The sequence below is a fragment of the Cottoperca gobio genome, chromosome 12 (genome assembly GCF_900634415.1).
Source record: "Cottoperca gobio chromosome 12, fCotGob3.1, whole genome shotgun sequence".
Taxonomy (NCBI): domain Eukaryota; kingdom Metazoa; phylum Chordata; class Actinopteri; order Perciformes; family Bovichtidae; genus Cottoperca; species Cottoperca gobio.
The window spans coordinates 9,353,151-9,379,033 of record NC_041366.1 but is presented as its reverse complement, the minus strand read 5'-3'; the positions used below and the strand labels follow the sequence as shown (position 1 = coordinate 9,379,033).

Here is a 25,883-nt window from a genome sequence, read left to right as displayed (position 1 = left end):
CCAAGCAAAGTGGTTTTCTCTACAACCACTGCTCTTTATCATTCACTTTATCATTTAAGTGAATGAGAGAATGTATATTGTGTGTAGCATATATAATCACATCATGCACAACACACTCATTTAATGTTTAGATGGACAAAGTAATTCACAGTGTACAGGAGACTATGTATCTTGGCTACCGTCTCCATAAGTGACGAATAGCGAGGTGACCTCTAAAATGAAATCAGACGGGTTGAAGTTGTTCCCAACAGCGACACTCAAAAGCAGAGGGAAAAGCTGGCCGCGATAGAGAGTGTGGGGATGATTGTTTGAATATGAGGATAATGGGGTCACGTTTTCAGACGGTCTCTACTGAGAGATATTCAGCGTCGAATTCAAAGAAGCTCCACAAATAAGACAAAAAAAAAACTGAGTAATTCTCAAAGTACACACAAAGGGTCAAATGTATCTCTTACCGCGCTGCCAAGTAAATAACTTGACTGTGCTATTTAAATTGGGTAATATCTGTACAAAGTTTGCCACACAATTGGCCCCTTTCTATGCAAATGAGTCTCATTGCAAAAACAATTCCAACTCACAAAGATCAGCGCTAACAGCCACACGCAGTTAAAGTAAAATTAATAGTGTCTTCAGAGAGTTGATGGTGACAACCTGTAGCATCGTTTTCTCTCTGGCATTGCCTTCTGTGTTCTTTGGTGCAAAGCTAACATTTATACTTTGCCACATAGATAACGGCACTCACTGTGTGTTCATGTTTACGCTGTAATATCATTTGGGAATGCATCTTTTCTATATCGGACCTTGAGATGAGGCAGTTACCGGATGCAAGTGACGCACAATTCATAGTGGCATCAGCGGCCACAAAAAAAGTAAGGCAGAGGAACACACGGTAATGACGGGAAAATCCCCAGAAGACCTAAAACAGGAAACAGAAGGATCACCAGGAGGATTTTTCTTTACATCCGTTTCTCCTGTTAATAGAGATTGATCTCCGTCGGGCCGGAAAGCCGTGATTAGGACGTTTTCATCAAGTTGTTTCTGCCCTTGGCAATTCTTTTCTTTCTCCATTGCTTCATCAATTACGACGTCGTTTAATGAGCTTGCAAATACAGCATGTACTCCATCCACCCCTCATCCTTGCATCAGTCTTCTTGGCGTCGATCTTTGCCTTTGACACGTCATCCATACTCTTTGTCCCTTTGCCCCCTGCTGTCTCTCACCCGCCTCGAGCTCCATACCAATCAGCCCCTCCATCTCCTCCCCGTGACATTTGTCATTTATTCTCTTTCTGCTCCTCACTTGAAATGTCTCACTCTGCCTCATCCTCTTTAAATCTCTTTAAAGTCTATGAAGTACACACGGATGAGCTGTTGGTACATCAAAGACCTCAGCTAAACCTGGAAAGAGTGTGCAGCTTCAACATGGCAGATCAACATCCCTGCCAAAATATAATAGACTTCTCTTCTGAACTAAGGCTGTTTGTCCATCTAAATACTTTAAGAGCAACAAACAAACTGGTGAAACATAAGCTCTATGTTACGGCACTGGTAGAGGTAATTCATGGTAATCTATCGAAGTCTATTGTGATTTTCCCTGGTATTAAGTGCTTATTGTTGATTTTGTCAGCATCTCAGCTGTCGTAGCTTTGTTTGTTTTTGTCTCAAACAGGAAACAAACATTATAGATTTCATTCAAAGAATAACACCTTTAAAAGAAGAAGATGAAACTTAATGGATGCTGTTACTTCAGCCTCGGGCTAGACGTCCACTGCCACTGAGGGGGAGGAGGGTGTGACTAACGGTACACGTATTGCACAAAGGTTGAAAAGTTCCGTATTGTATTGAAGTGATCACAACTTTATTATAATAAACAGCATCACATGATAAATGGAAGCAGTCAACAGGAGTGTCCCCTCCGTGATGCTGGAGCGATGCTTTGAGCTAAATGCTAACATCAGCATGCTAACATGCTCACAGTGAGAATTCAAACCTGCTGATGTTAGGTATAGTGTTTACTATGTTTAGATTTTATTTTAGAGAGTTTTTAATGTTTTCTGTGCTCACTAAACTATTTGTTGTTTCACTTTGTTGAGATCACACATGTTTAATAGTGCTGTAGTGTGTGCTGATTTGCCTTAGAATATGAAAGGTAAACTCCAGGAGCTTTTTTATTTTTTATGAACATTAATAACATAAATGTGGAATGAGAGATTGCAATGAATTACAGAAGCTAGTGGAACAGAGGCTTAATCAGTCAATTGTTAAAATAATAAATTTGTGTTGATGTTGATGTCTTCAAATTGCTTTATGCGAACAATGGATTCTGGGCTCTGACTGACATACCTTTTTGCAAAAGAAGGCAGCTTTTTTCTGGGACATTGGAGTGAGACACCATTGTCAACCTGTTATGATGCATTTGGTCTTGAAATGTGAGCCTCGAGTTGGTACTCGCTGTTCCATTGGGCCGTGCCGAGGTGCTGCTTGTTATGTATGTAGCAGCAAGGGCATTGGAGACTTGCTGAAATGGAGTGCAGGTGTATGAGGGGGCAGGCATGATGTTGAATCTCTATCAGCTGATAATCAAAACGGCATCAGGTGGCGGAGATGCTGTCGTAAAATGTTTTCACAGCTTTAAAAAGTTGGCAGAGACGCTACAGCACTTTGTTTCCAGCTGGATTGTCAATTTAAATGGTGTAGTAAAGCACGTCCACATGGTACAGCATCATCTAGCACCACAGACCAGCCAATAGGAGAAGGTCGTTTCATTACTTTGCTTTAGATATGGAAGTTTGAAATGTCTCTGTAAGCCTGTCCTTTAATTGCTTAGGACAGTAAATAAGGACAGGAAGAATTCATTATTGCCGCATAATATAAAAGAGAGGGAGAGAGAGAAAAACACTGGGAGGGATAAATAGAGACGAGAACAGAGAGAGTGAGAAACAGAGTCCATTAGCAGCTATTAATTACCTCTGATTTGTTTTCACAGTCTAGCTGCTTCTGAGCCTCAGAGAGATCAATTCTCTACTCTGGACCTCTTTCAACACACACACACACATGCACACTTGCACACTTGCTTATTACTTTAGCCTCTCTTGTTTTAATTCTTACTCACACTTTAGCACACACATTCCCTTTCTGAAACCTCAACTCGGCTTCATTTCAGTTGTGCTATGTCACGTTAGGTGCCAACCAGACGACAGGATAGACAGTATTGTTGCCCATTTGATATGAAAGATAAGATTATCTCCTTTTAATCCCCCCCCCCACATCGTCTTTCATGGTAAAGCTGAAAGCACGACAACATTACTAACTTGTTGTCATCAGTGCGGGTACATTCTGATGTGAGCATCAGTGTGTGAGTCCCTTCAGAGTTCAATGTTTTTTTCACTTGCCAATAATCTACTTGCCCAAAGTAAATTTTTACTTGCCTTTTACAAATAGTTTTATTTATTAGTGGTTATCAACTAACAGGAAAGGTTAAAGGTAATTTATCTGCCTACTTCCCAAACTTGCGGCAAATTGCGCAAAACATAGCTGGAGTTTGGCAAAATCCTCTCATGCCACACAACTAAACTTCTGTATAAGTTCATTAATTTCAATGGAAAATTTAAATGCTCCCTATGTACACTTTGTCTTTTCACGCCACCGCTGTCTCGCCAGTACCAGATGGATACTGCGCCTGTGCAACTCACAACACAGATGAGAAGGAAGGAAGATGGCTCACTCCTTAACTACTTTCATTGTCAACTCGCGAGTTGCTAGATTTCCTAGCCCAGCGTGGCATTTTACTTGCTCTGGGCAATCGGGAAACCGTTATTGTTGAGCCCATGCCCTTGTACAGAAGGTGGCAAAACACGTCTTGAGCTTTTTGTTGAAATTGATCTGATGTGAGGGAATGGAATTTAAAAATGAGGACATAGCTCCAGTGTAAAGATAGCCTTTGATCCTTCTTTATATTTTATTCTTTTTGAAGCAAAGGGTTGCACTCAGGGTGTCAGAAAGTGAAAGGTAATGTCTGTGTGACCTTTTACCAGGCTGCTGCTGATAGACAGGCGAGTAAAGGTCCAGGATTCCCCTCATGGTTAAAACAATTTACCATCATAGGACGTATGATACGGCCTGTACACCAGTGGACCGAAGTCGCAGCGCATGTTTTCTTATTAAAGTAGGTGTGGTTGAATCCATATATGAAACCAGAGGAAGGAACAGGCCACTATGAGTAAATGATAAATGTGAGTTATACTGTATATATTAATTTTCCCATTACTTTTCCTTGATGGATCCTATTATTTGTATTAAAGCAATGACCTAGTTGCCCCATAAAAATCTATCGAACCATTGAGTCTCATCTTATTAATTCTATAAAGCATGTTTGAACGTTTTCTGCTTTTAGAGGCAAATCAATTTTCCGAATTGAATAAACAAAGCATTAGTCTCACTTAAACAACACGAGTAGTCAAAGTTGACGTCACACTTGGATTTAAAACAGAAGTTGACGTTGAGATTTTATTGTCATTCCTACAATATTTGCTATTTCAGTCAGAAACAGTGTCACCAGGCTTGGTAGAGATATGACAGTTACAGTATGTCTTCCCCAGGTGGTGTAAGTTTTCAGCTCCGTGTCCAGCCGTAACTTGGATCTCGCTTCGTCTCCAGTCTGTCACGAGTACAGAGTGTGGAGAAGTTGAAGATGGCTGAGTGAACAAATGCAGAATTAAACAACGTTGAACACGCTTTATTTCGGTCAAGAATCCCCTACTGTCATCTTGTCATAGTTAGCTTTTCATCCTCAGGAATAAGTTACAGACTGTAATTATAGGCTGTCACCGAAAAAGAAACTACGGCTTCAAGGATGTGCTGATATGAGAGGGACTGGGAAAAATGATAATCTCTGAATAAAAGGGCTTTCAATCACCCTGCTTTGCCACACGGCAGACACTTTTGTCTCTTTTTTATAGCTATTATTTTTGTTGTTTTTCTACTTTTTGCTTAATGGCGGGTTCCCTGTCACAAATAAATCATTTTGAAGGCTTTTTATTTGACTTTAAATGTTCATTGGCAGTATAATTTATGACTAAAAACTCTGGGTCGCGATCATCGACTTGCAACTGCCTCCCAAACGGCAACTGACTGGACTATTGATGGCAGTAGCTTGGACAACATCCTGCCTCTGTGCTCAGCCGCATTGATGAATTGCACAGACCGCCATAAATTACTACAGAAGTTTGCCGTACTCCAAACAATATATATTTGCACTGTATGAAACTCCCACTGTCTCCGTCCGGTGAGTTAGCGCAGCAGAAATCCACTCGACACGATTTAAACGGACAGCTAAATGCATCATAACTTTCCCCAGACTCACTGAAACTGAAAGAGTGAAGTCTTCGATAATCTTGGTGCAAAACTTTAAAGACAAGTGCAAGACTGTACTCCCCACGCAGGGCAACATTTACGGCATCGAGCCAACTTCGACCTCAGGACATCTGGCCGACGGCCAGGCGTTTAAAACTAGAAAACAAGTTTGAACTGTTAATAAATCTCCATGAGACAGAATAGTGATGGATGCTGATAAGAATGGACAAGGGAGCGTTATGGAGACAAGCCAACAGAAAAAGGCAAGGACGCCATGATTGGGAATGGAGCGAAGGAAAAAAAAAAAAACATCTAAAGAGGCGGTTCAAACTGTGACTTTGGTTTTTATAGATGCTATCAGAGATAGAAGTTGTAATACAATTAAATAAAGACACACAGCTTCCCAGGTGTTAATCGAATAATTCTACGTGCGGGGGCCAGTGAAGCTTGCAGAGAGCAATCAGGATTTCATTGAACTGTTTAATGGCCTCGACAAACTGGAAGCCCAGTTGTTTATTAGTGGATCGCAGCCAATGGCCAACAGAGGGATTATTAGGTTCAGCAGACTTTTATCACTGAACACATGGCTCTGCAAAACCTGTGCTTTGAGAGGGATCCACTATTGATAACTTTCTGTTTTGGGAGGGTAGGCACATTTTCAGGACAGATCGCCTCCGCACAAACCGATCTGGAGTTAGAGTACCAATGGACCATTATCAGGTTCAGTCGGCCAGGCCCAATAGAGTCACTGACAAAATGGAAGAGCTGTTTTTCTTTCTTTTCATTATGTAAAGCATATAAAATAAAATGTGCTATACAAATGCTGTGCCTTTTTGTATCTTTGTCGTCTTGTCATAAGGAGAACTGGTCCAAACTAAAATGTTGGAATCAATTCGCGTTGGTGTCCACCCTGCATTGCTAAACAGAAGCTTTTGAAAATGTTCGTCCTTGTCCTTCTATTGCTGCATGACTAGTTAAAGAAAACATAAAACAGTTTGAAGTGTGGTGTACTTTAATGGGAAGTGTGTGTGTGTGTGTGTGTATTTCCATTAAAACGGTGTTCTTGCCATGCTGTGTGTTAAAGACGTGTTGTCAGCGAGCACTTCCACTTTATTGTGAATAAAGAGAAAAAGAAAATTGTTGCTTTGAAGAGAGGTCCGTGGTGGTCAGGCAGTTTTAACGTGGCAAGGACCGGGTAGAGAGTGATGGGAGATTTAAGAGAGCGAGGGAGACGGGAGGGGGAAAGGAGAAGAAGAGAGACACACGTAGTCGGAGAGGAGAAGCAAGGGGAAAGGGAGAAAGTAGATGGCTGTCGTAGAAGGGAACAAACACAGCGAGTGGAAGCAAGTGAAGGAGAAAGATGAAGATGCTTAGTGGCCTGGGTGACAGACAGAACAGAGAGATGAATTGATGCGACATCAAGTGAATGCCAAGAAACTGGAAGAGAGGGGAGCTGTGATCGGCGTGTATGTTAACAGCCTAATCATGAAGACAAAGAACTGCTGTAGCTGCTTTGAAGGCTTCGTCCTGCTAATGCAGCGGGGGCAGAGGCAATGTTGCACCTGTGTGCACCTTAGAGTGTGTGTGTGTGTGGGTGTGTGTGTGTGTGTGTGTGTGTGTGTGTGTGTGTGTGTGAGTGTGAGTGTGAGAGAGAGAGAGAGAGAGAGAGAGAGAGTGTGTGAGTTTCTGTGTCTGCGAGGCCAAGTGTGCAGCTCTCTTCCTCTTATCAGTGACATGCTCATTGATTGCCATGACAACTGTGGTTCGATTTGTCTCCAGTGATGAATGAGTCCGATCCCTATTTCCAAAATGACCTAGCAAGAGTGAATGTTTTTTTGTTGTTCTTTTTTAACAGTGTTTGTGTGTTCCCTCACCCCATTTGGGTAATTTTCCTGCAGCTGAAATTGCCTAGTTTTCCACACGGCTGCACGGAGTGAGTTAGCCGGGGCAGTCGGCCACTGTGCTTTTAGATTAGACCGACAAAATTTGGTTAATTAACAAAACAAAAGTAAAGTAAGTACATACATAAAGTAATTTTTCATGCAAATATGTCAGAAAATACTGTTTTCAGCCTCTAATATGGAGTGTTTCTTATGCTTTGTCCTTGTTTTAAAAAGTCATATTAAAGTGAATATCTTTGGACCGACAAAATAAGATACTAAGAGACATATCCTTAGGTGGGGAAAAACTGGCATGAACACTAAATTATAGATCAAATGATTAATCGGGAAAATAATCATTAGTGTGCAGCACTAATGCATATCAAACTTTTTAGAATAGTTTGCTGAATATCTTCTCTGAAAGCAAACAGATTGTTGCCTGGTTTGTCTTGCAGGAACTGGTAAATGCTTCACTCTCTTCACTAATCATTGAAGAATGAATCTCTTTTATCCTCAGGAATCGAGCAGTTTAACACGTGAGACATTTAAGAAGAGTTCTCCATAACATTACTTATTTATAAAAAAAATGGAGACAAATCGTTAAAATATTGAATAACTACAAAAAGGACAACATATCCATTGCAATAATCAGGTTTTCATTATCTGTCATGAGTCATCGTGAGCAGGCTGGACCAGCGTAGAGGATCAGATGTAGTTTATGTGCTTCACTCAGGACGGCAGCAATATGATCTAATCTTATACATATTAATTTGTCCTCCGCTAACTTTGTTGTTTTTTGTTGTTGCTCCTGAGAGGAGGAGGAGTGGGTGCACCGACCTCCTTCCTGTCCTTTTGTATCTGTTTAACGAACAGTGAAGAGGAATCCATTCTGATGTGTTGTGGCTTTTTCAGGCATGCAAACTACTTTCCTGATACCATCATGAATTAGCATTTGTTTGTTTTTTTATCGTTATCCAGGAAAGCCTCTCGCAGCCCTCGGGGGCAGTGTTGCTCTAGCTGTTAGAGGAAGAAGCTTAGGGAAGGAAAGGTTTAAAATCATAGGATGTTTAATCCCGACGGAGGGGCCCCCGAGCAAGGCACTATTTTGGACATAATGAGAAGGAGGTTGGAGTTGGAGAAAGAATTTGCCACTTAAAGGGGAAATATTTAGAAAATCCCCTTTTCTGTGCCTACCAAACTTACCTAACGTAACCTAACATATTTCAAAGCTGCTTTAAATGATTGCCCACTGTAGAGAAGCCATGTTTATTCAGAATAATGATGGAAACCCAATTGAACGCACCCCGGCGGCTCACCTCTGTCGCCACACGCAGTCATTTGTAATTGCCCCAGAATGACCGCAATGAAAAGCGCCGTTTAAATAAAGTCATTCGGGTTTGCTCACAAGGTCACATCCTGATCTGAGAGGGAGTATACACTGACAAATACATCCTGCTTGGTACGTATACAAAACCCAGCAAAGTGAAAGAAGGAGGAGTAGGTGGCCAAAAGCACACAGTTAATCTTCCTTTGGTGCACTGTGTGAAGCAATTAATCACACGGTGTAAGTTGTGAGAGTGTGTGAAGTGAGCAGAGTCAGTCGGCAAAAAAGGCCCAATCACCCTCTTTTATAATTTCTGCACACCTCATTTATTTATTTCCCCCCTTTGATTGTTCTCAGCACGCGGACGGATCCACCTCAGCAGTTTTGACCTTGTTGAGGTTACAAGTGTATCGCTCAAGTCCTGACTCAAAGCCAGTTGTTGTATAACAGCGGTTAAACTGCTTCTACAATAAATGATATTTGAGCAAGCACGCACGCACGCACACGCACGCACGCGCGCCCGCAAGTGGACAGCTGGGCACTGAGGCGACTCATGGTCCAGTCAGCATCGGTCAGCATCATCTGTGTACACACACACACACACACACACACACACACACACACACACACACACACACACACACACACACACACACACACCTTGCTGCATAGTCAACATATATATATATAAGGATTGTGAATGTTTGACATTGACTTGTACCCACCTGTGCACGACCCTGGAATCTCACTCGCGTATGTTCTCTCACACACACACACACCACACACGCGCACACACACTTATGTACATGCAAAGGAGTACATGCATTTCAAGCAAACAACAATTGGAATTCAGAGGCTGATCGCTGGTGTCTACTGCACTAAGAGAGAGACACACACACACACACACACACACACACACACACACACACAGAAAATATCATCATTCAGGATGCAGCTAGCCAGTCCTGAGCTTCACCCTGTCCTTGTCTCTTCAGTTTGGAGTCAGCAGGATTGTACACACGCACACACACACACACACACACACACACACACACACACACACACACACACACAGAGAGTCAGACACAGATGTGTTCATTCATACTTAAAGTAAAGACATACATCCTCCTCTGTCTTCTATCAGATAGCTGTGTTCTCTTCAGCCCTATCTGTTGTCACCACCAACATTAAGCCACTTTAGTAAACTAGCCAGGGAGTGGATGTGTTAAAGGAGACATATTATGAAACACTTACTTTTTTGGGTATCTGAAGTGTCGACCAACCCACAATCTGTCATTTTTGTTTCACAGTTCCAAACATTGCTCTGTATGTCCGAAAAGAGTGCTTTGTCTCTCTTGTTAGTTGGTCATTTCTCTATCTTCTACGTGAGAATATAACTTTAACAGCCATACTAAGCCCGTCTGTCCTTGTCCTTGCTTTGTGTGAGAGTATGCGTGTGTGTGACAGAAACTTCATTAAAATGGCTGAGTCACATTTGCTCTCAAAGCATGAATAATATTGGAAGCAAACCGCGTCCGAGCAAAAACTATATCTCGTATTGCCCACAATTCATTTGTACGCCTTCATTTGCGTATTGTGCACGACAGCAGAGTCAGCGGAACGTGATGATATAGAATATGTTTTCGTTCAGGTGTAAATTACACTCTGTCTGATTGAATTGGGAGACTGAGTCACTCCCTTCTTGTCACTGGTCATAAATCAAAAAGTAAATCTTTCCCTTAGATTTGTAGACTGTGGAAGAGAAGGAAGGATGCATAGAAACGCACGTTTACAAAGCCACTGCTGCACTCCAGCCATAACCAATATTAAAAGCTTCATTTTCAAAACAATAAAGATCAAAGTGTCATGAAAAAGTAAAAGTGTGAAGACTTCATATAGGAGCATTCATCCCAACTCTTTCCCAACAAAATGTGTGTGAATGTTGTTAAACGTAGTACAACGTTATAAAATATAAATAATATTGTTTTAATGCCCTTTTAATCGTGATTATAATAACGATTATGATAATATAATCTATCTGTAAGCACCGCGACTGTCAGGTGTGCAGTAGAAAAAGATTCTCCAGCACTTCAAAACTACAGAATCTAATTTAGCGTCTTCATTGGTCTCTCCGTACGTCTCTCTGTTCTCTCTTTGTATTCATATTTTCTCTCTCCCCCTCCCCGTCTCACCCTTTCGTCTTCCGCTGACTGTTCCGCCTTAGCCTCCCTAACACCAATTATACTGTGTCAAATCCATGCATGTCAGTTTCCAGATCCCTAATCATCCTTCCACTCTTTCATCTACAATTCCTTTGTTCCTCCCTCCTCCCCCTTTTCCCTTCTCAGTAACCTTTCTTCTTCGCTCCTTACCCCACCCTACCCCTCCGCCTGCGCCGTGTACACTCAGCCCATCCTCCTCATCCCCTTTTCCATTTATCAGTATCACATTTACCTCTCCATCTTCCTTTGAATTTCTTTTTTTTTTCCATATCCTATTTCAGTGTTATACCTCTCCCTTTCTGTCTGGTCCCTCTCAGGGATGAACTGCGTCGGGTAAATGTGCTGCCTATTTTACATATTGGTTTTCATGTGTGAATAAGCCCTTGTGGCACTTTTCAGTAAAAGTTGCAAAGCCAATCTTACTAGTTTGCAGCTTTCTGTAAAAATATTTTTTACCTTGATGACGTGTTGGGGGGGGGGTCACTGGTTCATGCAAACAGCAGTAAGAGCCTCTCGCCTGCAGCTCCACATCCAACATCTCACTGTGGCTGCTTTACTCTCGTTAAAACTGATCCGCTGACCAAATCTGTCCATATTTTGTTGTGAGGACTACTTTTTATTGAAGAATATCACTGCTAATAAAGTTCAGCTATAGCATTATGGGAAGTGTTTTTGGAGCTTGACCAACGCTAGGGATGAAAAGTCAGGAGTCACTTCCGCCTCTGCTGCTTCAATGTTGACTTTTTCTTTTATATATATTTCTTTACATCTGCCTGAGCACACAGCTTCATGGGAGTGATGACACAGACACTACACTGGAGTGAGCAGATCTTTCACATCTCAAGCTGTTTTAATTATATTTCTGTTCTAAATGCAAAACATATTTACGAAATTACGAGTGGATTATTACAGCAGACTGATCAGGAGTGTTCTACAATTCATATTACATTTTATTTTAGAATCCACATTTGGCAATCTTTTTCTCACCACAGTTTTGTTGATTTCAGGGCATACGTGGATCAGCTGTTCAGTTTTTAAGTTTCGATGCTTATTTCATGGAAGGTAAATGTACCTCTAGTGAAGAGATAGAAAAGATAGTACTACTGATAATAAATATTAGGTAAAAATAAATGATAATAATAATTGCAATACAAATAATATTAATGATAATAGCGAAAATAACAACAAAAAAGACATAATTTAAATACAAATGAAATAAAAGGGAGATAGCAAAACAAATATTAAAAATCCATAAAAAACTAATTAATTATAAATTAATTAAAAATAAATACTTTTTATAAAAGGAAAGGTATAATTGTAAGTTGTATAACCTGAGTTTTCTTTTAATCAATAGCCCTTATAACGCACAAATGGTGCATCCCTTAATGAAGACCTATGTCTGAATGCCAAAAAGCCATTACATAAACAGTTAAATCCAGCGATGTTGCATATTCCATGTCTGCGAGGAGCTCCTGTCTCCCCGACCCATCTCTGTTTCCCAGGCAGAAGAGACACATATGGGAAGGTGTTTGTGTTGTGACTGTAGTAGCAGGGGGGCAGGGCTAAGAGAGGGAGAGAGAGGGGGCGAGGGAGGTAGGGGGAGGGGTTTGTTTATTTCTGTTGTGTTTTTTTTTTTATGGTAACTGCACCTCCTGAGCCCACAGGGGAAAAAAAGCAGGGAGAGAGACGGGGACTGAGATGATGGCGAACAAGGGAAGATGGTTAGCAGTATGAGCGGCGGCAGAGAGACGGGAATCAAATGCGGCAGGAGGGATGGACGGACACATGGAGTGATAGAGGCAGAGCGCGTGTCAGTCCGCCGCTCGTCGCGCAAACAATGAACGTGCTGTGGTCGCTGCCGGCTACACATCGCCAAGGCAACCGGAGCCAGAGGGGTGCGCACTGAGCGAGATTGGTATAGAGAAAGAGGGGAGGGGGGTAAAAAGAGCGAGGGTGTCTTCCTTCAATGGATAAATCCTTCCCTTCTTCTGTGTGTGTGTCTGTACATGTCTGTGTGCGTGGCTGATCATGTGTGTCCGTGTGTGTCGGTGGCCAGTTGTCTGACACTATGATCTTCTGTCACCATCTAGGTGAATACAAGAAGGATGAGCTGCTGGAGGCTGCGAGGTGAGTACCAGACTCTGCATGCTCTTTGTTTTCGTTTTTCTCTCTCTCCTGTTTCGGTGCCTTGTTATGCTTTTTCCTGCTTTGTGACACCCTTTCATGTTTTTCCTCTTCCTCGTTCACCTGCTCAGTTCTTTGGCTCCCTCTCATCTCTTGTTTCCATGCTTACTTTCTTCTCTTCTCCTCTGTTTCCTTTCCCTTCTCCTCCACGTCTTGTTTCCTTTCTTCACTTATCTCCTTGTCCCCTTTTCTCTGTTTCCTTTCCGTTCTCCTCCACGTCTTGCTTCCTTTCTTCACTTATCTCCTTGTCCCTTTCCTCTCTTCCGCTTTCACCGTTTCTTCTCATTTCCTCTTCTTATTTTGATCATTCCTTGTTTTTTCTTTTATTCCTATTTCCCTTCTTCCCTCTTCTTTGCTACCTCCCCTTCTTCTCCTCTTTGATCCACTTATGTTTTCTCCTCCTCCTCTCTTGTTTTTTTTGCTCCCTCTCAGCTCCTCTCTTGTTCTTTATTTCCTGTTTTTTCCTCTTGTTTCCGCTTCTTGATTCCTCCTCTTCTTTCTTGTTTCCTGTCTGTTTTTCTCCTTCCTTGCTTCTTTCCTTTCCTTTCCTTTCCTCATTTCTCTTCTCTTCTCCTTTTCTTGTTTGAATTCCATCATTTTCTCCATCTTTCCCCATCATTCAGTCATTTAGCCGCTCCCTCTCAGTGCTTTAAACTGTTTATCACTTGTTCTTTTTTCTCTCTCCATCACACACACACACACACACACACACACACACACACACACACACATACACACACACACACACACACACACACACAGCTCCTACACGAGACAGGTTTTTAAGATCTAGAGAACGTGTGGGCCAGGGACACTTGTGCATTTTTGAGGCATGTTATTGTTGCAGGCAGTACATGTGGGCAACGTGTGTGTGTGTCTGTGTCTGTGTGTTTATGGAAATGGCATAGCTTTCGTTTGGGATTGTGTGTGGGTGGCTGAGCGCTCAATGCCTCAACAGCCTCTCTGTCTATCACACACACACACACACACACACACACACACACACACACACACACACACACACACACACACACACACACACACACACACACACACACACAGGGAAGCAGCTGGCTTAGCACAGCAGTACCCCAGTGTATTAAGGGGTTCAGCAGGCTGTATTCTGAACTGTGAACTCAGTGTGCCTCTGTCACAGCTGAGACTCTGACTGGCTCTGTCAATTTACAGAACTTTTTTGAAACCTTTTTTTTAGTATTGTGTTTGGTCATATAACTCCCACACATGGCTTATGGGATGTTGTTGTTTTTCTGCTGTATTTTTTCACCCTTTGAATTTAGAGACAGCATCCTTGCACAGACAGCGGTAGAGAAAGAACACAAGTACAGCTGGTAAGATGGTTCCACATAGTCTGAGAGTAATGGAGTGGCTCGATGCATTGACTGAGAAAAGCATAATCATTAATTTTAATGACAGCAAATGTACTACAGAAGTATTTCTGTAAACCAGGTCTGTCCCTTTAAGGCCGCCAGTCAGCCGACAACAAGCAGGCAAGACAGGTCTTTGCTGTTTGTCTTCTCTTCTCAACTATTAGCTGTTTCAACTGCTTTAAGCTTTGCAATCAGACTAATAAGACTAAAGGCCTTTCCACCACGGGGGCATTTGTTCAATATATTATTTGTTTTTGTTTGTTTATATGTTTTTGAATATGAATACTTTAACACAGAACGTGAATATTACGTGGCAAAAAAGCAAAGTATTTTTTCCCCGGAAAGTGTTCGATTTTTCTGAGCTCACTCACCGCCAACCAATAGCTGACGGTCATGAGTTGCGCTTATACTTATGAGGATTATGAAAAAACTAACACAGAGGCTCCGTAGTCCAAACCAAGAAGGCAAACTTTATAACTTCTTTCTACCTTGACAAAGGCAGCGCATACTATATCCACTCCTTTTGTTCTTACCTTTCACAATAAAAGCCCTATACACTGCGTAACTGTAACGTAACTGAGAGATCTCAAATTCACGCAGAGCATTTCACTAAAAGTAAAGTGTTATTGCCGCAAATTGACATCGCTGCCGGCTACATTTTCATGTTGTTTTTTCATCCCGCCCCCCTTGTGTAAAGGTACTGGAAAGTACTTGTACCTCAAAATTGTACAGTACTTGGATAACTCATATTACTCCGACTTTGAGTAAATGTACCCAGAAGGCTGTTGTTATTCTTTGGTATCGTAACATTAACATGCAGCGCAAGTGATTTGGAAGACTTTGTGATGAAAGTGTAGATGTAAGAAGCAGAAAGATTCAGTTACACTTACAGAGATTCTCAGAAATGCATTTTCATTTCTTTACGTGGACATTTCTTCATGAATATTCAGGCATGGTTGCGAGCACTGTCCCTTGTGGGCCACTGTAGATCATTTGTGTGAGATCAAACATAAAAAGAAAAAATCACAAAAAGAAAATGCTACTGATTGCGCATTTGAAATGCTTTAGACCAGGGGTGTCAAACATGCGGCCCGGGGTCCAAAACCGGCCCGCCAGAGGGTCCAATCCGGCCCGTGGGATGACTTTGCAAAGTGTAAAAATGATTTGTTTTGATCATAAAGAAAAAAACTGTTCCAAATACCTGTGACGAAATGTTTTGTGCCTTTGTAGACACACTGTGATCTGTAAATGCACATGTGTAAATGATAAACTGAGGCACGATATTGTTGAAATTGCACATTTCATTCTTGTAAAAAGATCAAATTTGAACATTTTCAGAATGTACTTTTATTTTTTTGCACTAAAACAAAGGGAAACATTTGGAGTTGTGGTTATTTACAGGTTATTATGCTGTGATGTTTCTGGTCCGGCCCACTTGAGATCAAATTGTGCTGCATGTGGCCCCTGAATTAAAATGAGTTTGACACCCCTGCTTTAGACGGACTCAAGCTTTGATATACGACTGTTCTGGTGCATCAAAACAACAGGTTGAGGTTTTGGGAAATAAGCTTATTTGCTTTCTTTCCGAGCATTAGATGAAAATATTGAAAACACTGTCACATCTGTCACCTCTAAATATGCACGTAGCTTGGGTCTGCATACGGTTAGCTTAGCTTAGCATACAGGCTGTAAACAAAGGGAAGCAGCTAGCCTAGCTCTGACTTAAGGTAGCAACCTGCTGATGTGTGAGGGTTCATATTTATTCCACAGACATGACAGTGGCATCAAAATAATTCTCATCAAGAAAGTGTGAGAAGAGAGATGGGGAGGATGTGAATGTCTGCTTTGGTCAGAGAGTGAAAGATATAGAAACAAAGAGAAGGAAAGAGAGGCCCAACCAAAAATAAAAGGAGAGGGAGTGGAGGGGAACATAGGAGAATGGAAGAATAATCCTTTTCTTTCCATCTGACAGCTTCTTCCTTTACAGCTGTCACAGGGGATGATGGTTGGACTGGCCGCTGCCTTGGCAACACTTTCCTGGTGGTCAGCACATTGCCAGGGCAGTGAGCCTAGGAACCAGGAAACAAACATAAACACAACTCCACTGCAGCTAGGCTAAATGGTCTTCTCTAACAGATTTGTTTACTGCAGTCAGGTTTACAAGAAAACACGCACACATAGCCTTCGATCCATCCCTCTAACATTCTTTTATGTCGGTCTGTTTCTTCTTTTTCTTATCTCATTCTTCCTCATTTTCCCCCCCACACTCCTGCGGAGGAACAGTGCTAATCCTCTCTGGTGTTGGATATTTTCCATCTAATGCGTGCGTTTGTGTGTGTGTACATTTGCAGGAGTGGAAACGAGGAGAAGCTAATGGCCTTGCTCACTCCGCTCAACGTCAACTGCCACGCAAGCGACGGCCGCAAGGTAAGAGGAAAAGTGTGCATGTGCAAAAACACGCACAGCAATAACCTCATCACTGGCTTTTTTCTGTACGACTGTACCCGGGGAAAGTCATCAGGGTGCCAAAAACAACTGGTGCTTAAAATGTAGTTTTTCTGGGTTTTTCGACTAGGAAAGTGAAACAAATGCTGTTGTTGGCAGTTTGGTGTGTCAAATAATCCGAGCGCTCTCCATTCTCCATCCAAGGCATTAGCAGCCTTTTGTTGTTGTTGAAATGGCAACACAAACCCTTCAGTGAATGAATAAGTACTCATGCTGTGCAATGCATGTCGCTGATGCAAATAAAACGATGACCGCTAATAGTCAATTTCAAGTGTCGCTTGTTCTGCTTTTTCAGTTGATTAAGGAAAATATAAAAGATTCAGATGCTCTTATTTAGTAAACTTGATTTGCATATTGTGGTTCACATGTAACGGTTTCTTCAGATGAATTATTTGAAGAGTGAGAGGAGCTGCAGCTGCTTCGTAGCTTCCCAAGCACAGATAATTGAGCCTGGCTTTTATTTTGCAAGAAGTACAGGAAAACTCTACCCCCTGTGTCTTCACTTTGCCTATTTTATCTTCGGTTAGAAGTTTGGTGAAGGTTAAACAAAGACATGTTTTACATATTTTCTTTGTCAGCATAAAGTGATTTATATTGGTTCGGGTGAACCTGAACGTCCAACACGCATAATGAAGATAAGAAAGCACTCGCACAACTTCATGTTGAGCATCATCTAGAACATGATGAATCCATTTTTATAAGAGGCACAAAGACTCTGAGGGATGGGAATCGTTAGGATTTTATCGATACTCCTTTTCGTTTGAGTTCTTTTCATCGACCCTCTTATCGGTTCTTTAAATTTAGCAGCAACTGTAAAGTTTATAATCGCAAAGTCACTCAATATTGTCTGACTGGAAACAAATCTAAAGTAGCTAAGTTTACAAGAATTGGCTGAATTCTAATAAATGTTGCAAACTAAGCTAAACAGTTAGACTGTATACAGGTGGCTTTTCTTTGAGCTTGTTTGTCACAATTTACTATTAACTAGCTAGTGTGCTTATAGAAACAAAGCGGCAGTGGTTGAGAGACTGCCAACAGTGCAGATTGACATATCGCTTTTCTACATGTTCACAAGTATTGGCCTTTTACTTACGCAGGTTTTATCACACTTACAGAAACCAGCGTAGAGAGCAGAGGAGAGGCTGCAGCGAGATAATAAATTACACCAAAACGTTAGAAAAAGTAAGAACTGGCAACGTCTGAGCTTATCAATACTACGATCTTCAGTAATTAAGCCTCTGAGCCAGTTTAATACTGGGTTCTGCTACCAATCCCTACTGGCGTTATGCTGTGTCGTATCACTATTTGAGGCTTTCGGTCCAATAATAAAAAAATAAAAGAAAGAGCAGAGTTTCCAGTTTCTCTGAATGTCATGTGCTTGTCACCTCTGTGTAATACTGTATGTAGAGTGTGTAAACTATTTGTAATTAGCTGTATGTTTCGCTTGCTTGACAGAGTTTCTCAGTCAGCTAATGTTGGTTATTAATTCTACCGTTGTTCGATTGCAGAGTGTAGTGAGACTTTAGGGCTCGGAAAAAAATGCTGGACATGCCAAAAAGAAACACCAGGTAGCAACAAAAGCACATTGTCCAACAGAGAAAAGAGCCGTATTACTTCCTGTTGTTCGCTTAATGGAAATAATTTTGTGACCACAGCATCCGCTCATGCGTCCTCAGAGAGTCCTGTGCCTCAGGTTGAGCTCTGCCGGTTCACGGCAGCACATCTGGCTTGTGACTAATTAGTCCCTGGGATGAAGAAGTGGAAGAAAAAATGGACTGCTTTCTAGTTTTGTATTTTTTAGTTGAAGCACTCCCTGTAACTCTCCATATCCCTGTTTTCCAACATGACCGAGCCGAGAGTGTCCCTTGGGGGCGTATTATCTCTACTGCCGTATTTTGGGATGACTTGCTCCACCTATGGATTGGCACTTAAAGCCGTGGGTTTGCAGCTATCATGAAGAAATGGTTTTATCTGAAAAAGATTTGATTGGTCAGAGACAAGTCCCAGAAAACAGAGATTGCTGTAATTTATTGGTCGCTAAAGCAGAGCCCGCTGTATTTTATTGGTTACTATGACAACTAGTGGGACAAGCAGGGAGCCAAAGTGAGGCTTTTACTCTGTACTCTTGTTAACTTTCATATAAATGCTCTAACAGCTTTGAGGAGGCTCTTTCCTATAATTACGGGCACTTCAGTGTTGTTGATGATGCTCAGCTGCAGCTTGTATCTGTCATATCAACGCCATACCAGTAAACGTGAGAGAACATCCTCTGGATGTGTTCTGTGCAGGTGGCCTGCTGGGGATGTGATACCCTGAGGGAAACAACATGTCATTTGAAATTCTTTGGAGATGCAGGGAACACACAAGAAACACAAGAGATCGTTGAAATGTAATGGTTCATAAGTAGATGAATATTATAATGCTCTTTATTTGCTCAGACTAAAAGCAGTCATGCACAGTAGATGGAATATATTTTTCATGCCTGTGCAGTTTTATCCTCGTTATTTGCTTAGGGTAATTTAATGATGATGGGGATTTACATTCCCACTGCTAACAGAAACTATTGGGTGAATTCTGGGTAATGGCATTAGATATAAGTGAAACTGAGGGAAAACAAAAACTTTTCCGCTTGTAATTTGTGTTCCTTTGAACAAATCTACTAATACAAATTAGCCTGCTGGCAAGTATGAGTGTACAACTTTATTATGCCTCCGCGCCGGTGGCTTTGTGTTTTCGTCCGTCTGTATGTATGTCCGTCAGCCCCGTTCTCACGACCTTTGGGGAATTTCTTTAAACTTTTGCACAAACTTCCACTTGGACTCAATGATGAACTGATTAATTCAAAGGTCTATGTGACTGGGACCTCACAAAACACATTTTTGTCCATGAGTCAAGAATTGATGTGCTAATTATGAAACTTTCACACACATGTCTAAAAGGATAAACTGATGAAGTGATGGAATCTTGGACAGGCATGGGTGTAAACTGCAACTTGAGGCCGACAACTGCAAGGTCGGCAATTCTAGTTAATATTTTATTTAGACTTACTTTTCCTTTTTTATTAAGGTGGGGTTCTTGTACAAATCATGTTTTATTATGATAACTTTTGGTTCATAGTTATGATGTAATTTTGTATATTTTATAGTGTGGCGTTGTTGTGGAAGTTTTCCTGCTTTACTCTGGAGAGATGTATATAAAATCAAATAAATGGTGATAGAGACAGAGTTGTCTTTGTGCATTTATTTGTGGCCACAAATGGCACCAGTTTCACAGAATACAGCGTAGTCTATGGAAGGGCACAGGTTGGAAGAAGACACATAGGCATTTTATACAATTTGGTTTGGAGACGAGGTGATGAAAAAACACAGGGGGGCCGGGCCAAACTGCACTTTGATGCTTGTAAGGTAATAGTTATGTCTCAGTATGTTAAACAGTTTGATCAGGATTTGGGTGTGTCCTGTCTTTTGTTAGTTAAACAGTTTGAAACATTTGGCTGTGTCCTGTCTTTTGTTAGTTAATCAGTCTAATCAGGATGCGTCTGTCTTGTATTAACATGAAATGGCAGTTGGCCCTGGTTTGATTTGACCGGCACTCCTATGTTAGCATCAAATGGCAGTTGGCTTGTTTAACATAGGAAACTTATATAATTAAAACAGTAGACATTTAAATTGCTATTACAGCAGTTAAAATGGTAAAAGGCAATCTAGACAATTTCTTGTAACAAAAACAAAGACATGGTCCTTTGATGACAATGAGTAATAAGTAGCAGACAACTAGATTAAAATATAATAACTATTATATAACTTAACTAGGAGGACAGACCTGCACCAAGGCCAAATGCCTATACAGTATAAACAGCTGATCCAGCCCTGGATCCGCTCCAAAATGTAATGAGTTCTCTCTTGGCCACTGCTACACCTTTCCACCAAGTTTCATGAAGATCAGGCCAGCAGTTTTTCTGTAATCCCTCGGACATGCAGACAAACAAACTGAAAACATAACCTCCTTGGCGGAGGTAATAAGAATTTATTGAGAGTGAGAGAGATAATAGCGTGACAGTTTTTTTTCTCCAGATTACATTTGTGCAAACATGCAAAATATGACACCGTTGAGCGTCACTCAGACGACGCACAAACACAATTGTTTCAGAGGACACTAATGATAATCATGGACAAAACAGAGCGTGGAAGAATCCTAATGATGGGTAATGATGATGCTTCCCTTAAAATTCAACAAAGGCCTCTCTCCCTCTCTCTCTCATCAAGAGAGCAGAGCGAGGCTAGAGGGGCATATCGGCGGAGATCAGAAGCAACGAAAAGAAGATGAGCTCTAGGACTCTCACATATCGGACTTATTATATTCTATATCGACTCTTCTTTCTATCTCTCTATCTATATCTCTTATTCTTAGGGTGGTCTCTCTACTCTAGCGGTGTTTGTCTGCTATCGCGATTAGGTCGGAGTAGGAGGGGGGAGAGGGGGGAGGAGAGAGAGACGAGATATCGAGGGGAGAGGGAGAGAGAGAGAAGAGAGAGAGAGAGAGATAAACAAAATATCGAGCTCTCTGGAGTATAGATCTCTGTATATATCTAGCTCTCTGTCTCTATCTATCTCTCTCTACCATCTCTCTGTCTATCTGCTCTGTCATCTCTCTCTCTCTCTCTACCTACCTCTCTCTCTCTCTACCTCTCTCTCTCTCTACTCTCTCTCTCTCTCCCCCTCTCTCTCTCGGTCTCCCTCTCTCTTCGTCTCTCTCTCTCCCTCTCTCTCGGTCTCTCTCTCTGTCTCTCTCTCTGTCTCTCTCTCTCCCCCCTCCCCCTTCTTCTCTGTTCCATTTTAATTAGAAGAGGCACAGGCTCTCTTCCTTTCCTATTCAACCACACACTCACAAACAAACACACATATCTGGAGCATAAATGTTGATTGCATAATGCCTCTTGGTCAAATTAAAAAGCTCTGCTTACACACACACACACACACACACACACACACACACACACACACACACACACACACACACACACACACACACACACAGGCATTCATGAGAAGAGAGGGTGAGCAAGCAAGATGGAGCGATATACTATACGTCCAAAAGTATGTGGACACCCCTGACCACATACTGTAGTGGACTCTTAGGTCCATTTAAGGGAACTCTCAATGTGAAAGGTGGTTTTCCCAGCGTGGTGCGTTCAGGAGAGTGGCAGCTGTTATGGCAGCATTATAATGCCCATGTTTCTGGAACAAAATGTTTGACAATCACAATTGGGTGTAGTGTTGGGTTGTCCACATACTTCTGACCATGTAGTGTACTTTTGTTCAGCCACAGCTCTAATTCTAGTAAGAGCTTTTTGTTCTGATTGCACAGCTCTATAGAATAAGCATCAGCAGTCATACAGTCATATGTGTGTGCAAACTCTGATGATTGAGGGCCCATCAGAGTGGGTTATTATTAACACAGCTGAGTGGAGAGCGTTCTCAAGCTGCCTCTATTCAAACCTCAGGGAATATATTTCACGTTTGGGACTCTGCTGAGCTCCGTCTGTTTCGAATGTGTGTTTGCTTTTTGTTTGTGCGTTATTGTGAATTTTGGATCTATATCTTACCAGTGAGAATCATCGCACCCACTCGCATCCTAGCTGGCACCGACATCAAAGACAACTGAAGAGCAAGACCAAGATTGAGATTCAGAGAGAGAGGAAAGGGAAGAGAAAAGACTTCCATTGAAGTCTTGTTTAAATGTTGATCATGGGGAGCTCATCCTGCTGAGAGCGCCGCACCGACTGATGATGTTTATGATCCTTTATTTTGGGAAAAACATCTCAAAAAGTGAAATTTTCAGGAATAGAGCATAGTGGATCATTTACTTTGAGAAAAGACTAGAAGCCCTGCAATATTTTATGCCATTTGAAGCTAGTGAGAGATCATTAGAAGAGTTAAGTAGATTAAGTTTTAATCAATTTAGTTAATAGAAAAATATCTAGCTTTATGCTTCTTTTTTCACCCCAGTTAGTAGTATTTATGTATGTATTCAGCTATACTGACCTATCTGATAAACCTTTGCTACATTTAGTCAGTTTCCATTGTTTACATGACAGCACTGTTGTGAGGACGCGAGCACTCTATGCTGACATATGTACGGTTGGATGTTTCCTGAGCTTTACAATCAAACAAGGTTCTTGTCATTTTGTTGCTGACGTCGTGGTTCTTGTCTTGGCGGAAGCCCGCGCGTGTTTACAAAATCCAAGCAAACACAACATAAGGTCGTAGGAATGATGAATGACTTTTCACAGCGCTGTCAGTGTGTGCATAAATGTAACCTGATGGCCCGTCTAAGAGAGATATAAGACTTCTGCTCCTTCGAAACAAAGAACAGAAATATCCAGAGGCATTTGTTAACTGTTCGGGTGACAGGTGACAAATAGGGCGAGGAGAAGTTTAACCTCTTGTTTTCATGCAAGCCCGTGACATGATGTTGTCTGCAGCTTGTTGGTACAAAGGTAGTCCGTCTGGAAGAATTGGCTGTCAAAATGTTTGTTTCCCAAACAAAACAAAAAACATTAATTAAGTGCACAATTACAATCAATACAATTTATTATAAAAACACTTACAACTTTAAAGACGTTTTACTTGTGATTAACAATTGTGATTTAATAAATGATTATCTTTTTAGACATCATTTTCTCACTAAGTTTAATGTCCTGCAGGGTATAATAACATGGAACTTTGCTTTCCAACTTTAGGAATATATAAGTGATGCTTAAGTTTTTAACTGAATGACACCCGACAGCTAAAACAAAAATAATAACTGGCATGTCCGTCTGAGATGGAAAGTAAGAAAGACGCTTTCCGTTGCTTTTGTGGAGGTATTTTTTCCTGAAGTTACTTTCTGAGCTGCTGGGCTTTAAACTTTCCGTGGAGCCCTCTGCTCCTCGGAGAAGTCGGTGTTTATAGCTTAGAGGCTGAGCGCATAGACAGGTGATGGCTGAGATAGTGTGTGTGTGTGTTTGTTTGTTGTGTGTGTGTGTGTGAGCATAAGATGAGAAGACTAGCTGTAGGTTATTTATCTTCCAAGCTGTTGGCTGGGCTGAGCTGTCAGCGCCTCATTGTGTGTGTGTGTGTGTGTGTGTGTGTGTGTGTCTGTGTGTGTGTGTGTGTGTGTGGCAGGAGTAGCACACAGATTTGTTAATATGTTTATTGATCCAGTCATCTGACACGACTCATCTTGTTGGCGTGTCCACCTGCTGATGTGCAGCCCTGACCGGAGTACTAAGGCAGCTCAAAGAGTCGAGCACATGTTAAAGGGATGTTCCACTATTTGTTTTAAAATAAGAGTTTTTTTGTTAACCGACCGAAATAAATGTTTCTATGTCATTGAGTAAAAGCTTATGTAAATGTAATAAATCAATATGACTGGTGGTGGAGAAATGTCTAGTTTTCAATTTGTCTTGAGGTATATGAGCATCGGTGTACAGAATGACTCTAGATTTATCCAGGTACTAAATCTGAGCACAGAATGAAATATGAAATTCAGCCTTCAGCAACAATCCAGTGGATTGTTTTAGTTTAGTTCTGACAAATTAAAAATATGTTTTAATGCAGATTTGTGTGTATCGCTAAGCCAAGACAGCATCACCCCATATATCTGTCTTCCTGCTCATCAATTGTAGAGAATCTCCACACATGTCACATTTTGTCTTTACAGCAGAAAATGTTTATTACCCCAAAGTGCATTTAGTGAAAGATGATGTGTAATATGACACAGACAGATTAATTTGCTGATTGAACTTCAAACCGAGGCTGCATATCACATCGCAGCACCTCTAGTTTCCACACCGATGCGACATACGTATTCAGTTTCACTTCAGGTGCAGACAGCTTTTTACTTCACACACTTTCCTTCATGGTTCTTCTTCTGTTTAAAGAATGTTCTTGAATCTATTTCCTGGATACATGTGCAGCAATATGTGACCCATTTAAAGAGACGCAGAGGAAACTGATCTTGGATTTAACTTTAATGTTCTCACCCGACTGGCAGAATATTTTCTTGTTTTAATAAAGTCTTAAGCAAAAATAAATGTGCAAAGTCACATATGATATATATATATATATATATATATATATATAATATATATATATATATATATATATATATATATATATGTTTTATATGTTTGGTCCTGCAGGGCAAAGTTCAGGAATAACATCAGAGCTTCACACACACACACACACACACACACACACACACACACACACACACACACACACACACACACACACACACACACACACACACATATACACACTCACACACTCATGCAAACGACACTAAACCAAATGTGGTCGTTCACACTCCCAGATAGATCATGTCTCATTGCTATGGCAACTGCTGACAGCTAGCAGTCACCGTTGTCATGGCAACAGCTTGACAGGATCAGAGAGAGAGAGAGAGAGAGAGAGAGAGAGAGAGAGAGAGAGAGAGAGAGAGAGAGAGAGAGAGAGAGAGAGAGAGAGAGAGAGAGAGAGAGAGAGAGAGAGAGAGAGAGAGAGAGAGAGAGAGAGAGAGAGGCAGGCCCTTGTTGAATTTTAAGGGAAGCATCATCATTACCCATCATTAGGATTCTGCCACGCTCTGTTTTGTGAGAGAGAGAGGTTAAAGAAAAAAAACCATCATCACACACTTTATGTTTTTTAGAATATTTTGTTAAATTTGTTATTTTTCATGCCGTTTTTGTCACGATTATGTTTGTTGTTAGATGGCCAAATAAGCAAAATCTTATAAATGTTGTGATTTGAGGAGACTTTGCAGCTTTCAGATGGATCGTGTGTCAACGGAGGGGGAAGGGATAAATGCATTAAAAAGACAAATGCTACCAAGAGAGGTCAGAAAGAAAGATCAGTATTTTCCATCTTGGCTTTATCATGCCCTCCGCATCTCTCCTCGCTTCCTTAATTTTCCTCCCATATATCCCTCCTTCCTCTTCTCCTCTTGACTCCCCTCCACAGAAAGGCTTTTAGGTGATTAAAACA

At 41.3% G+C, this 25,883-nt stretch overlaps 1 protein-coding gene across 2 annotated transcripts in view; it reads left to right on the top strand.

Moving 5' to 3' along the window:
• tnksa (tankyrase, TRF1-interacting ankyrin-related ADP-ribose polymerase a) overlaps positions 1-25,883 on the top strand; it is an 81,226-nt gene that overhangs the window by 17,646 nt on the left and 37,697 nt on the right. Inside the window, exons 1-3 of one of the 2 annotated variants that reach the window (XM_029444090.1) lie at positions 12,425-12,672; positions 12,868-12,904; positions 16,701-16,776. In XM_029444090.1, the coding sequence (XP_029299950.1) occupies positions 12,537-12,672; positions 12,868-12,904; positions 16,701-16,776 (249 nt within the window). In that variant the 5' untranslated portion in view covers positions 12,425-12,536. Of the gene's footprint in view, positions 1-12,424; positions 12,673-12,867; positions 12,905-16,700; positions 16,777-25,883 lie in introns of those variants that run through there. The other variant, XM_029444089.1, reaches the window with a different exon arrangement.